Source organism: Podarcis liolepis (assembly GCF_965112155.1).
Source record: "Podarcis liolepis genome assembly, chromosome: 3".
Taxonomy (NCBI): Eukaryota; Metazoa; Chordata; class Lepidosauria; order Squamata; family Lacertidae; genus Podarcis; species Podarcis liolepis.
In genome coordinates, this window is record NC_139557.1 from 125,021,815 (window position 1) to 125,036,346 (window position 14,532).

The window sequence follows — 14,532 nt, forward strand, 5'->3', positions numbered from 1 at the left end:
AACAATCCGGGATAGCAGCGGGAAATGGCGCTGGAATAAGGGAATTTCCCCCCCAAAAAAGGGAAGGTTGACAGCTATGGATCCTGCGCCCACAATGGCACCCAGGCGCCCCCAAGCAGGAGGAGAGCACCTTGTGCCCTCTAGGTAGACTGGCTCTGGCCCTGGAGGCTCCATGCAGGACTCCTCAGAAACCAGGAAGAGCTCTGAGGCAGGTGCATGGAGCCAAAGGGGACCCATCCGGCCCGGGATCCTGCGCCCACAATGGCACCCAGGAGGAGAGCGCCTTTGGCCCGCTAAGGTAGACTGGCTCTGGTCCTGGAGGCTCCATGCAAGAAGAGCTCTGAGGCAGGTGCATGGAGCCAAAGGGGACCCATCCGGCCCAGGATCCTGCCATAGCTATCAACTTTCAGATTTGAAAATGTTACGGGAAGGGGGGGGGGGCATGTCTTCTTCACTACAATATATTTGCTCAATTTCTCTAGGACTCCATCACCCCTCCCCTGTCCTCCATAATCTCTCAAGTAATCCTGTCAAAATCACTCTGCCAAACCTTTCCTCGGGCAATGCCAGGTGACAGACTATGTGTACATGGACCATTGTCTTCTCAGGATGTGCTTATCTGCGCATATCTCCAGCTCTGCATATTCCCCCTCCCTCCTCCATATGTTAATCTGTGTTACCCAACCTCTTCTTAATGTATTCATGATGTAACTGGGATGTATTTTGCACTGTATTCTGGGATATGGAGGGAAATTTCAAAAGTTCATGTCACCCCTTTCTCTGGGTTCAATCTCGCCTTGAACCTGTTGCGCAATAAACTTGGACCTTCTGCAGTTTGCTCCTGTGTCCGGCTGAGCTCATTTTCTTCCGCAGGGACCCACGGACTTAGTCCGATGAGCTGGGTGGCAGAGTAACCCCGCACCCAGATTTTAGCCGTAACAAAAATAAGGGATCAGCAGCCTCCCCTGTCCTGGGGACAGTCTATGGGATATCTAGCAATCTGGGATAGCAGTGGGAAACGGCGCTGGAATAAGGGAATTCCCCCCCCCCAAAAAAAGTGAACGTTGACAGCTATGGATCCTGCGCCCACAGTGGCACCCAGGCACCCAGGCAGAAGAGAAGAAGAAGAGTTTGGATTTGATATCCCGCTTTATCACTACCCTAAGGAGTCTCCAAGCGGCTCACATTCTCCTTTCCCTTCCTCCCCCACAACAAACCCTCTTTGAGGTGAGTGAGGCTGAGAGACTTCAGAGAAGTGTGACTGGCCCAAGGTCACCCAGCAGCTGCATGTGGAGGAGCGGAGACGCGAACCCGGTTCCCCAGATTACGAGACTACCACTCTTAACCACTACACCACACAGGCAGGGGTTTCTGTGGTCTATAAGCCACTGAGACTTGGGCTGCCCAGCGGAAGGTCTGTGGTTCCAGTCCCCAAGACTGAGCTCCCCTTGCTCTGTCCCAGCTCCTGCCAACCTAGCAGTTCAAAAGCACACCAGCGCAAGTAGAGAAATAGGTACCACTGTGGTGTTTCTGTGCGCTCTGGCACTTCTCACAGTGTCCCGTTGCACCAGAAGCGGTTCAGTCCTGCTGCCCATAGGACCCGGAAAGCTGTCTGCGGACCAACATGGGCTCCCTCAGCCCAAAGCGAGATGAGCTCTGCGCCCCAGTCGCCTTTGACGGGCCTTGACCGTCCAGCGGCCCTTCCTCACCCAACAGAGGAAGGGAAGGTCCACGTGTTGGACTGAGCAGGAAAAGGGGGGCTGCCTTGGCCTCCCCTTCCCCTTCAGAGCAAGCGCCTCTGGGGCGCAAGAGGGGGGTGCTGGGTCTGCTACTGCCGCTCTCGCTGCCCCCCTGCAACTTCAGCAGGAGCTGTTTATCCAGAGGGGGAAACAAGCCTGGGAGGAGACATTTTACTTCTTTATTAAATTTATATACTGCCCTATGCCTGCAGGCTTTCAGGGCAATTCACAAAATAAAACCAGAATATAAAACCGCAGAATAATCAAAATAAAAACAACAACCACCCGATAAACCCTCCCCCCCAAACACATTTTAAAAGGCCATAGGATGTCAATCAAATCAACCAAAGGCCTGGTTAAAAAGGAACATTTTTGCCCGGTGCCTAAAGGTGTGTAACAAAGGCGCTTGGGGGGAACCTCCCTGGGGAGAGCATTCTTCACATGGGGAGCCACTGCAGAGAAGGCCCCGTTCCTGTGCTGCCACCCTCTGGGCCTCTCAAGGAGGAGGGACACGAAGAGGGGCCTCAGAAGATGATCTCAGGGTCCGGGGAGGTTCATAGGGAGAGAGGCGGTCCTTGAGGAATTGCGGTCCTGAGCTGTTTAAGGCTTTATAGGTCAAACCAGGACACTGAATGGGCACCCAGTGCAGTTGGACCAGGATTGGTATAATATGTTCAAACCGTCTTGCTCCGGTGAGCAACCTGGCCGCTGAATTCTGCACCAGCTGAAGTTTCCGAACCGTCTTCAGAGGCAGCCCTATGTAGAACGCATTGCAGTAATCTAACCTTGAGGTTGCCAGAGCATAGACAACAGTAGTTGGGTGATCCCTGTCCAGACTGGGGCGTAGTTGGGCCACCAGCCGAAGCTGATGGAAGGCACTCTGGGCCACGGAGGCCACCTGAGGCTGGAGCGACAGGAAAGGATCCAGGAGGACCCCAAGCTATGAAGCTGCTCCTTCAGAGGAAGGGTAACCCCATCAAGAGCAGGCCATCTCCCTAGAATGGTATACTAAAAATGATGAAGTTAAATCAGTGATGGGCAAGAGACTTTGGTTATAATATACAATTTCTATCATGGGAAAAGTCATGGAAAGAGGATTTGAAGTTTATGGCTTGCTGTTCTGTTGAAAGAAACCTATATGAAAATGATGTACTGTTGGTACCTAACACTGAGTAAAATTGCAAAAATGTATAGAACCAGCTCAAATTTGTGCTGGAAATGTAAAAGGAAAGAAGGTACCTTTTATCATATGTGGTGGTCCTGTAAAAGCGTTCTGGGAAATGATATATACTGAATCTTGGGCCCGGTCTTATTCAACATCTTTATCAACGACTTGGATGATGGACTCAAGGGCATCCTGATCAAATTTGCAGATGACACCAAACTGGGAGGGGTGGCTAACACCCCAGAGGACAGGATCACACTTCAAAACGACCTTGACAAATTAGAGAACTGGGCAAAAATAAACAAGATGAATTTTAACAGGGAGAAATGTAAAGTATTGCACTTGGGCAAAAAAAATGAGAGGCACAAATACAAGATGGGTGACACCTGGCTTGAGAGCAGTACATGTGAAAAGGATCTAGGAGTCTTGGTTGACCACAAACTTGACACGAGCCAACAGTGTGACGCGGCAGCTAAAAAAGCCAATGCAATTCTGGGCTGCATCAATAGGAGTATAGCATCTAGATCAAGGGAAGTAATAGTGCCACTGTATTCTGCTCTGGTCAGAACTCACCTGGAGTACTGTGTCCAGTTCTGGGCGCCACAATTCAAGAAGGACACTGACAAACTGGAACGTGTCCAGAGGAGGGCAACCAAAATGGTCAAAGGCCTGGAAACGATGCCTTATGAGGAACGGCTAAGGGAGCTGGGCATGTTTAGCCTGGAGAAGAGGAGGTTAAGGGGTGATATGATAGCCTTGTTCAAATATATAAAAGGATGTCACATAGAGGAGGGAGAAAGGTTGTTTTCTGCTGCTCCAGAGAAGCGGACACGGAGCAATGGATCCAAACTACAAGAAAGAAGATTCCACCTAAACATTAGGAAGAACTTCCTGACAGTAAGAGCTGATTGACAGTGGGATTTGCTGCCAAGGAGTGTGGTGGAGTCTCCTTCTTTGGAGGTCTTTAAGCAGAGGCTTGACAACCATATGTCAGGAGTGCTCTGATGGTGTTTCCTGCTTGGCAGGGGGTTGGACTCGATGGCCCTTGTGGTCTCTTCCAACTCTAGGATTCTATGATTCTATGATTCTGATGTGCAGTGTCAATCTTGTATTGTCTACCAGACCTGGTAGTTTTTTCCTGTGGCAGCTCTATCTTTCCTTTGTCATCTGCCATAACACTCTCACATGCAGCCCAAGGTCACTCTCACGCCTGGAAGAATTTATTTTGAAGAGGAATTTTCCACTGTTCAATTGCTTGGTGGCTTAGTTGTTATTGCAACATAGTCTCCTCTAGGGGGACACAGTTCCAGCTTCGCTTTGCAACTTTTAAAACTGATAAAGTCTTAAATATGCCCCCAGAATCCCTTAAAAGCCACAAACAAAGTCCTTAAAAGTTACCTTCTTTCTTAAAACAGTTTTGGAACACTGTATCTTTTGCAGAATTGAATCACAGTTCTTGCCCCTTAAAGTGGTAACAATTCATCCCACTGTTCGGCTTCCCTAACATAAGCAGTCCGTTCCCAGTTCTCAAAGGCAGCAGAAATACCTTTCCTTCCCTCCTTTCTTGCAGAACAAGTATTTCTCAAATTTCCCCCCTCTGTGCCTGCAAACAGAGGGGGAAATCTCCATTTTGGTGTTGGATTTGAAGCTTTTAAAAAGACTTATTTCAAAGTTACAGCTTTGCAGTCTCTTTGCTTTGATCTATTTGCAGTCCGGAAAGGCAGACTTCCTGTTTTTACCTTTCCCATTTCGGCCAAATTGACAATAAATTTTCTTCCAAATGGTGCATTTACACCTACTCACGGGTAGTTACTTTGAAGTCCAATTGCCCAGAGAAGAAATCAGCGCTCTCCGACCCTGGTCGTGCGGCTTCACTCCGCGGAGTTGGTAAACAGCTCTCAGCCCCGCGCCGCTCTCCCCTGTTCCGTTCCGAAGCCTTTAAAAAGGCTCCTTCGCAGTGGGGGGGGGGCGCAAATGGAGCCCGACGAGCCTCCACGTTCACAGGCTTCACCGCCTGTGATTTCTTTGGGTCCCCGCTTCGCTGCAGCGGCAAGACCCAGCTCCGCGAAGCCGATTCCCTCCAGAGCTCAGAGGGAATCTGCCATTAGATCACTGGCGCTGACCGGAAGTGAGTTTCAGTTTGACATTGAGTTTCAGACATCCACTCCACCTTCCTTCCAGGGAAGGCAAAAAGAGCAGAGACTGCTAGACTACTAAAAATGCTGAAAAACAGAGGCACACATTCCATGCTGGATGTCATCAGACGGTTGACTCATGTTCAGCTTGAGGTCCACTAAGGCCATTAGACCTCTACAATTCTATGATTCTATGGGAAACGGGGGGCCACTAGGGGGCGCATAGGAAGATGGCTGACAATAACATTGAGGTCCAGCGCCGAGGGTCTTCTGGCGGTTCCCTCACTGCGAGAAGCAAAGCTACAGGGAACCAGGCAGAGGGCCTTCTCGGTAGTGGCGCCCGCCCTGTGGAAAGCCCTCCCATCAGATGTCAAAGCGACAAATAACTACCTGACATTCAGAAGACATCTTAAGGGAGCCCTGATCAGGGAAGTTTTAAATCTGTGATATTTTACTGTATTTTTGGTTTCTATGGAAGCCGCCCAGAGTGGCTGGGGAAACCCAGCCAGATGGGCGGGGTACAAATAATAAATTATTATTATTATTATCATTATTATCTCTCCGACCCACAGGAGGTAATTTGGAGGCTATGTTGAGAGTAATTAGCCTCCCTACCCACTCAGGTCGGTGAGTGGGGCCATATGCCTGCTGTGCCCGATACCACCCCCAAATGTTTGAGGGGGATGGGGGCATTAGGCACAAAAACCCTCCTGTGGGATCTCGGCACTCCTGGACACTGTCTCTGACCTGCGCCACTAGCTGCAAGAACTTCAAAGGAAACAATTTGGCACGAAGGAATGCACATACTTCATGAAATGAGGAGGAGTGAGTGAAGACTGCAACAGAAGAGGTCTCTGGAAAAGCAAGTTTTAAATTATGAGAAGATACGTCAAGATACGGTATGGCAAATGACTGATGGGGGAGGGGAAAAAACATTTTATTTTACTAAGTGATACCCCAAGAATCCCCTCCCTTCAGGAGTCAAAAGCCAGAAATGAGGTTTTAAGGACTTAAGCTGTGAATCTAAGGCTGTGTGGAGATAAACTTTCGAACCAAAGCATGTTTTAGAAGACTGTGGAATGTATAAGAGCTTTGCTTCTGATGCAGTTTAAAATGTCATCGACGCCATCTTAGGAAGCTCTGTCGGAGGAATCAGCCTGGGAGGTGGAAGAGAGTGTGTTTACATCGTGGGAGAGACCCCTCAAAGAGGCTTTAGGTACGACAGAGCTATAAATTTACGAGGGAAAAAGTGATCTTATCTCCGAAGGTGACGATTTATGGGAACTAACTGGAATTGAGGATTTACGACGGGAAACCTACGCAGGAGTATTATTGGTGTTTATCGGCTTAAGGAGACCATGAGAAGAGACCATAAAGGACAAAGAGAAAATATTTGATTAAGAGTGATGTGGAAACAGCAAGATATGAATATATGTTTGGACTGTTTGAACATCTATTTGGACTGATTTGGACTGATTTGGACATTAATGCAGAAGGAATGATTAGATCAGAATTCTTCCTCGGATCTGGAAGTATGGGACCCCCCAACAAAATTTAAAAAATTCGGCTCTGTAATTTGGAATTTATGTGATGTGGTTTGATTTGATGTGATTGGCCGGTTAATAAAATTTATTTAAAAATAAAATAAAATATGATTCTATGGGAAACATCACACTTGCTGGCAGCATATGTGAAAAGGATCTAAGGGTCTTAGGACACCGAAAGCTTAACATGAGTCAACAAGGTGAGTCCGTAGCAAAATAAGCTAATGCTATTTTAGGCTATATCAACAGGCGTCTAATGTCCAGGTCATGGGAAGTAAGACTATGTTCCCTTCTGCCTTGGTCAGACCACACCTGGAGTCCTGTGCTCAATTCTGGATGTCACAATCAAAGGAGGATATTGAGAAGTTGGAATCTGTGCAGAGAAGGGTGACCAATATAATCAAGCATTTGGAAACCAAGCCTTTTAAGGAACGATAGAAGGAGCTGGGTAGGCTTAACCTGCCAAAGAGGAGATTGAGAGGAGATAGGAGACCCATCTTCAAATACCATGATTCTCCTTGCTGTGAGTTCCTTGATGGTAAGTGAGACTTGTCTTCCATTTGAAGCTCTTTCCACATTCCAAGCACTGATATGGTCTCTTCTCACAGTGAATTGTTTGATGGGAAGTAAGGGTAACCTTCTGACTGAAGCTCTTTCCACATTCCAAGCATTGATATGGCTTCTCCCCTGTATGAATTCTTTGATGGGAAGTGAGACTATTTTTGTGCCTAAAGCTCTTTCCACATTCCAAGCACTGATATGGTCTCCCCCCTGTATGAATTCTTTGATGGGAAGTGAGACTATTCTTACAAGTGAAGCTCTTTTCACATTCCAAGCACTGATATAGTTCCTCCCCTGTATGAATTCTTTGATGGGAAGTGAGTTGGCACTCCTTAATGAAGCCCCTTCCACATTCCAAGCATTTATATGGTTTCTCCACTCGGTGAATTCTTTCATGTGAACTAAGGGTACCCTTCCGACTAAAATTCTTTCCACATTCCAAGCACTGATATGGTTTCTCCCCTGTATGATTTCTTTGATGATCTGTGAGCTGAACTTTCTGCCTGAAGCTCTTTCCACATTCCAAGCACTTGTATGGTTTCTCCCCTGTATGAATTCTTTGATGATCTGTGAGCTTAGCTTTCTGCCTGAAGCTCTTTCCACATTCCAAGCACGTATAGGGTTTCTCCCCTGTATGAATACTTTGATGGGATATGAGATGGTCCTTCCAACTGAAGCTCTTACCACACTCCAAGCACTGATATGGTCTCTCCCGGCTGTGAATTGTTTGATGATAAGTGAGATGTCTCTTCAGTTTGAAGCTCTTCCCACATTCCAAACACTGGTGGGGTTTCTCCCCTTTGTGAATTATTTCATGTGAAGTAAGGTAATCCTTCCGACTAAAATTCTTTCCACATTCCAAGCACTGATATGGTTTCTCTCCTGTATGAATTCTTTGATGGGAAGTGAGACTATTTTTGCAACTGAAGCTCTTCCCACATTCTAAGCACTGATGGGGTTTCTCCCCTGTATGAATTCTTTGATGGTCCTTGAGCACATGCCTGTAACTGAAGCTCTTTCCACATTCCAAGCATTGATATGGCTTCTCCCCTGTATGAATTCTTTGATGGGAAGTGAGACTATTTTTGTGCCTAAAGCTCTTTCCACATTCCAAGCACTGATATGGTCTCCCCCCTGTATGAATTCTTTGATGGGAAGTGAGACTATTCTTACAAGTGAAGCTCTTTTCACATTCCAAGCACTGATATAGTTCCTCCCCTGTATGAATTCTTTGATGGGAAGTGAGTTGGCACTCCTTAATGAAGCCCCTTCCACATTCCAAGCATTTATATGGTTTCTCCCCTTTGTGAATTATTTCATGTGAAGTAAGGTAATCCTTCCGACTAAAATTCTTTCCACATTCCAAGCACTGATATGGTTTCTCTCCTGTATGAATTCTTTGATGGGAAGTGAGACTATTTTTGCAACTGAAGCTCTTCCCACATTCTAAGCACTGATGGGGTTTCTCCCCTGTATGAATTCTTTGATGGTCCTTGAGCACATGCCTGTAACTGAAGCTCTTCCCACATTCCAAACATTGATGGAGTTTCTCCCCTGTATGAATTCTTTTATGGAAAGTGCGAAATGTCTTCTGACGAAATGTCTTACTATCTTCCAAGTTCCGATGATTTTTCCCAACAGGATATATTTTATGGGAAGTAGAATGGGAGCTCAGACTATAACTCTCTCCACACTCCAAATATTTATACAACTTCCCCACTGTGTGAATGTTGTCACGGTTCCCCTTGTTCATAATTTCCAATCCATCACCACCTGCATCAAAGAGAGAAACCGATTAGAGCCTCAGGAAGAAATAGAGCCCCAAATTATGGAAGACTGCTAATTAAAGTTTGTGATAGATGAAGAACGGAAGGGAGTTAGATCTAAGGCCTTACTACAAGGTTCACTGCCTTTGTTGACTCTCCTTGACGCACAGATTGATGGGAACCTGAGATTCAAACAGCCTGGGATCTTCCAGGGTGGATTTTGTTTGACCTAATCGTGGAATCTGCCCCATCTGCAAGGTCAGTTGTCTCTTTGGTGAACCAGAAAGCCACCGAAGCAAAAACAGAAAACCTCACAGAAGCTGCTAATTCTAACCACATTATGGAAGGTTACATTCAAGAAGGTCTGGACAGCTCAGACCAGCCTGGTCATGGTTTAAAAAGGCATATGTGGGGCAAGAATATTTGCAGACAAAACAGTAGATTCAAGGTGAGCTATGGGGAAGGAGAATCCCATATGCTGTCAAGCGCCATCAAAATATTGCAGGATTCTCACAGGGGTGGGTGGGTGTATTTCAAAACATATATTATGATCCAGCTGGAAGCCTTACTGAGAGAGTCCACAGTCGCACGATTGTCCTCCATGACGTCCTTATGCAGAGCTCTCTGGTCAGGATCCAGCAACGCCCACTCCTCCTCTGTGAAATACACAGCGACATCTTCAAAGCACAGAGGACCCTGAAGGAAAAGGAAAAAGGTCCTCTTCTGAGACAGCATAAAGATCATCCACTATACATTGCTCAGTTGTTTTTTGTGCGCTAATTGTTGTGTTGTTACAATGGGATTATTTGGCTGCACGTTTTAGGTCTGGATGCCTATTTTAGCATTTCAATGATTTATTTTACTGTGCATTCTAATGATGGGTATTAATCCTTGTGTGAATGTGTGGAACTCCGCATGCTGTTCTTCAAATTATTCTGTCTGTGGAAGTATTCCTGTCTGCCAGACAGAACGCTCCCTTCTCTACTCCCGCTGTGCGATGCTTGGGGGGCGATGGGACCCTCCCTCTGCCCTACAGCCAACTTCAAGGGACTCATGGGGGCACAAAGAGGGGGAGGAGGGGATTCCCCTTCTTCAGCTGATGGGGCTGCTGAGGTGAATCCCGGCCACTGTTTGTTATGGCTTCTCAACTTCTTGGAAGCTTCTCAACTGCTTAGAAGCCGGATTAGATCAATATAGAAATATAACTGCAGCTACTGATAAATCATAATAATAAAAGTGACATTCCGAAGCCCAGTTAAGGAGAGATGGCTGTTCATTCCTGTCAGCACGTAAACCTTCCTGAATGGCATTGTCCATCTTTGTTCAGGACAGAGGCTTTGACAGAAGCCAAGAGGAGGAGAAATTCTTTCCGGCCCAGAGGCTCCCTGGCTGCCCCACTCCTCTGACTCTTTCCCCACAAAGCTCTTTCCCCATACCAGATCTGTTTCCACAGCTGCTGCTTCTCCTCCGTTCTCATGAAAAGATGGATGAGGAGGTCTGGGGGGCATCCTTCGGTCACCTGCGAGAGACAAAAGTCAAAGGGAAGCCATCAGGTCCTGCGTCTCTCACTTCTTCAGACACACTGAAACAGAAGTCTCTTTCAGAAACCTGTTTCAGTGTATCTGAAGAAGTGTGCATGCACATGAAAGCTCATACCAATAACAAACTTAATTAGTCTATGAGGTGCTACTAGAATGATTTTTTTTATATTGTTTCAACCACGGCAGACCAAGACGGCTACCTACCTGTAACTAGAGGTTCAGCACTTAGAGATAAGTGCCATAGATGTGCCATGGAAAAGGTCTTGCTTGTTGAGTGCATTTTGACATTGTACCCATTTCAATTTTGTGTTCTTCAAAATACATCTGCCCTCCTTTGGGCTCTTGGCCCCAAGTGCCTCCCCCCCTAAAGATGAACAGACCCCAAAGATTAGTTTCAAGATCCACAGAATGAGAAGAAAGACGAGTTCCTCCTTACCCAGTGGCCTCCCTCTGGCGTCCAACGGAGTCTTCTCTGCCTCACAGGTATCCAGGCCCATTTCCGCAAAGAGATCCTTTCTCTGAAAGAGTAACAAGGGTTCAAAACAGAGAATGGGGAGAAGGATTAGAAAAGGAATGATCGGAGCAAACACTTTAGGGGAGCAGATCTCATCCCTTGCTTCTCCAAAGAGGGCGAGCCGTTAGGAGAGCATCTTGGAAGGCTCCCTGTCTTGCTTGGAGCCCCTTGGGAGTTTCCAGAGGAAAGTCTCTCTCACCTGCTGCTCTGCCTGCTTCCTCTCCTCTGCCTGACTCAGGAGGAAACCTTCGGCCAGGGATACAGCCTGGGAACTGGTCTCTGCTCCACATTCCCTCACCCAGCTCTCCGTCTCCAGCGGAAGGACAGCCAGGAACTGCTCCAAGATCACCAGGTCCAGCATCTGAGCTTTCGTATGACTTTCTGGCTTCAGCCACCGACAGTCAAGGTGGTGGAGTCGGCCGCAAGCCTCTCGGGGTCCTTTGGCCTCCTGAGAGCAGAACTGCGTCAACTGCTGGCTCTGCACCTCTGAGCAGAGGGTGTCCTCCTCACCCGGGATCTTCTGCACTGAGTTTTCCCATAATCCCCCACTGCTCCCAGTTTGGAGGGCAGGGCCTCCTCCTGCTTCAGGGCCAGCTGAGTCTTGCTCATCCATCTGGGCTCTCATGAAGCCTCCAAGAGATCGGAAGGAATCCTTTCGTTTTCTGCCAAGTTCTGATGGTCCGATTTAGAGGTGCTAGCAAAGCCTACAAAGCAAACATATTGGTCTGTTATCAGACTGATACATGGTCAGGAGAAGAGAAATGTTTCCTGAGGAAGCGTGGCTGAGTCTTGATAGGAGCCAGGGCTGGACTGCACCACTGCCCTGACTCTGAACCTTCATTAACAGGAAAAAAGGAAGAAGAGAGAGAAGGAAGCGTCTAGCCCTGGTCTAAGGAAAGCGACCATGCAGAATTGCCTCACTGACAATTTCATGACCCAGAAGGTGGAAGAAACAAGAAGGGGATCATCTGTCTTGGATCTAGTCCTCAACCACAGATGGGAACTGATCAACCAAGTGGAACTACTGGGAAACTTGGGAGGAAGTGATCATGTCCTCCCCTGAGACAGAGGGAAACGCAAGCTGAGTGTAGTCAGGAATTCACTTTAAGGCGGCCAATTAAAAGAAACTTAAGGAGATACTGGGCGAGATCCTATGTTCTGAAATACTGAAAGAAATGGGAGCTTCTTCTAGGTGAAATATTGAAGGCCCAAATGCGGGCAGTCCCAATCGGAAAGAAAAGTGAGAGGCATCTAAGGAAAACAGTGTGGCTGCATAAGGAAAGTGATGTAAGGAGGGAGCTGCAGTCCAGGATCGGAAAAGAGGGAGGAACTGGACACCTGGCTTCTTCTAGTGAATTCAGATCTCCAGGACCGGCTGAGCTGCATCCAAGGTAGTGAAGGAGCTTGGGGATGTAAGCTCAGAGCCTTCATCTAGAGCTCTGAGGATTCCTGGAGAACAGGAGAGGCTCCTGCAGACTGGAGGGGGGCAAATGTTGTCCCCATCTTCAAAAACAGGAAAAAACTACTGACCGGTGAGCTTGAGATTGATACCAGGCAACCAGGGAAGGTCCTAGAAGAGATCATTAAACCGTCAGTCTGTGAGGACTGAGAAAAGGATGCTGTGATTACTAAGACCCAGCAGGGGTTTCTTGAAAACACGTCATGCCAGACCCATCTGGCAGCTCCCGGATGATTGGCTGGGCTCCCTTTATTAATGGCATTTCTACCCCTCCTCACTGAGTCCCCACAACAATGGGGCTCCATTCAAGGTGCTGACATGAGGGGTTCACTTGGACCCCAATCTCTGAGGAGCCTCTGGAGCAGAGCCCACCGCTAAGCACCAACTCATATGTCGCAGACTCATTATCGTGGCCCCACCAAATTTCTACCCTTTGCCACAGGATGCTGAAGGGGGCGTCTTGCGTGAGGGAAGACCTAGTGATTTGCAGTCTGAGGCAGGAGTTGGTCAAACCAGAAAAGCTTTTTTTTAAAACACAAAATGTTGTTGAGAGAAAGTTGGGTCAGGAGAGGCATTCTTTCAGGCAGAAGTTAAGTTATTATTCAACTAAACGGAAAGATGTCAAAGGCCTAAACACAGTAGTACAGGCACAGCGTCTCTCCAAATCGGTTCTTCCCCTTGAGGGAGATGTTGAGGGGGCAAAAGAGGGGGCCAAATGCTTCCCGGCCTTGCTGCTCCTTTCCCTAGTAATGGCAGACGTTTCCGTGAAAGGCTTTGGGCGCCGCCTCATGCTTTGCCTCCAGAGAAGGGAGCTTTTCGTCCTTGACCCGACTCTCTCAGGTCTTTCCCAATAAGATCACCGACCTCGGGGTCCCCTTCTCCTTCGGGAAGACCTCTCCCCTCCTGACGGGAAGAAGGAGACCCCGGTCAGACCATAGCTGTCAACCTCCCCCTTTTTTGGAGGGAAATTCCCTTATTCCAGCGCCGCTTCCCGCTGCCATCCCGGATTGTCAGATCTCCCGTCGACCGTCCCTGGGACAGGGGAGGCTGCGGATCCCTTCTTTTCGAGGCTGCGGATCCCTTCTTTTCGAGGCTGCGGATCCCTTCATTTCGAGGCTGCGGATCCCTTCTTTTCGAGGCTGCGGATCCCTTCTTTTCGAGGCTGCGGATCCCTTCATTTCGAGGCTGCGGATCCCTTCTTTCGAGGCTGCGGATCCCTTCTTTTCGAGGCTGCGGATCCCTTCTTTTCGAGGCTGCTGATCCCCCCTTCTTTTCCCATCTGAAAGTGGGCAGCTCTGGTTCAGAGGGTCTTCCCCCGGCTTCTCCTCTCCTGCCCCAGACTCAGCCCCCCATGGGACGCCTGTCCGTCCGTCCATCCGCCTGCCTGCCTTCCCCACAGGCTCCACCAGCTCTTTCTCTGGCCAGAGACCAGCTTGTCCTCCTCCGAGAGGCTCCATCCAGAGCCACTTCTCCCTCCGTCCAGGCCTGGGTCCCAATCCCTCTTTCTGCCTCTCTCTCTCTCTCCCAAGGAGCCCTGTCTCACTTGAAGGCCCTCTTTGGGGAAGCTTCGCTTTTCAGGCTCCACGCTTTACTATGGCTTTATATGAGCTGGAAGCTGCCCAGAGGGGCTGGGGGAGGGGAGGGGTAGAAAGGACAATATCATCATCATCATCATCCCTGACTAAAAACTCCCTCAGAAACGGCTCCTTTTCTTTTCCCGCCCAAAGTGCTGGCTCCGCCCCCTTTGACTGGGCAGCCAATCAGAGAGAGAGAGAGGCTCCGGCCCCCTGGTGGCCTTTCGGGGGAACTGCACCCCCACTCCGGCCTGGCTGGGCTGTCAATCACCGGCTCCTCCCGCCTTCCCCCAGAGGAGGAAAATGACTCTCGAGGAGGCTGCATCTCCGCCCAGCCAGAGGCGCTCCTGACCTGGCGCTTGGGGGGCCTTCCTCTTTCCCCTTTGTTCCTGGCTTGGTTTCAACCCATTCACACAAACCCAGAGCCCCCATCCTGACCCCGGGCTGCCGAGATCTCTGCCCATCTTGTGATGCACAAATGAAAGAAGAAGGCAGCCTATTTATTTGGGCCTATTATTCCTAAGATCCTTGTTT

General features: G+C 48.5%; 1 protein-coding gene across 2 annotated transcripts in view; it reads right to left on the minus strand.

Annotated features, from left to right (window-relative positions):
- The window catches only part of LOC310702558 (uncharacterized protein), a 30,549-nt gene extending 16,175 nt beyond the window's left edge, over positions 1–14,374 (minus strand). The window contains exons 1-7 of one of the 2 annotated variants that reach the window (XM_083494310.1): positions 14,351–14,374; positions 11,165–11,669; positions 10,888–10,969; positions 10,347–10,429; positions 9,480–9,606; positions 3,370–8,917; positions 1,905–2,807 (exon numbers count right to left, since the gene is read on the minus strand). In XM_083494310.1, coding sequence (XP_083350436.1) covers positions 7,083–8,917; positions 9,480–9,606; positions 10,347–10,429; positions 10,888–10,969; positions 11,165–11,590 — 2,553 coding nt within the window. In that variant the 5' untranslated portion in view covers positions 11,591–11,669; positions 14,351–14,374 and the 3' untranslated portion in view covers positions 1,905–2,807; positions 3,370–7,082. Of the gene's footprint in view, positions 1–1,904; positions 2,808–3,369; positions 8,918–9,479; positions 9,607–10,346; positions 10,430–10,887; positions 10,970–11,164; positions 12,801–14,350 lie in introns of those variants that run through there. The other variant, XM_083494309.1, reaches the window with a different exon arrangement.
- Between the last annotated feature and the right edge of the window lie 158 nt (positions 14,375–14,532).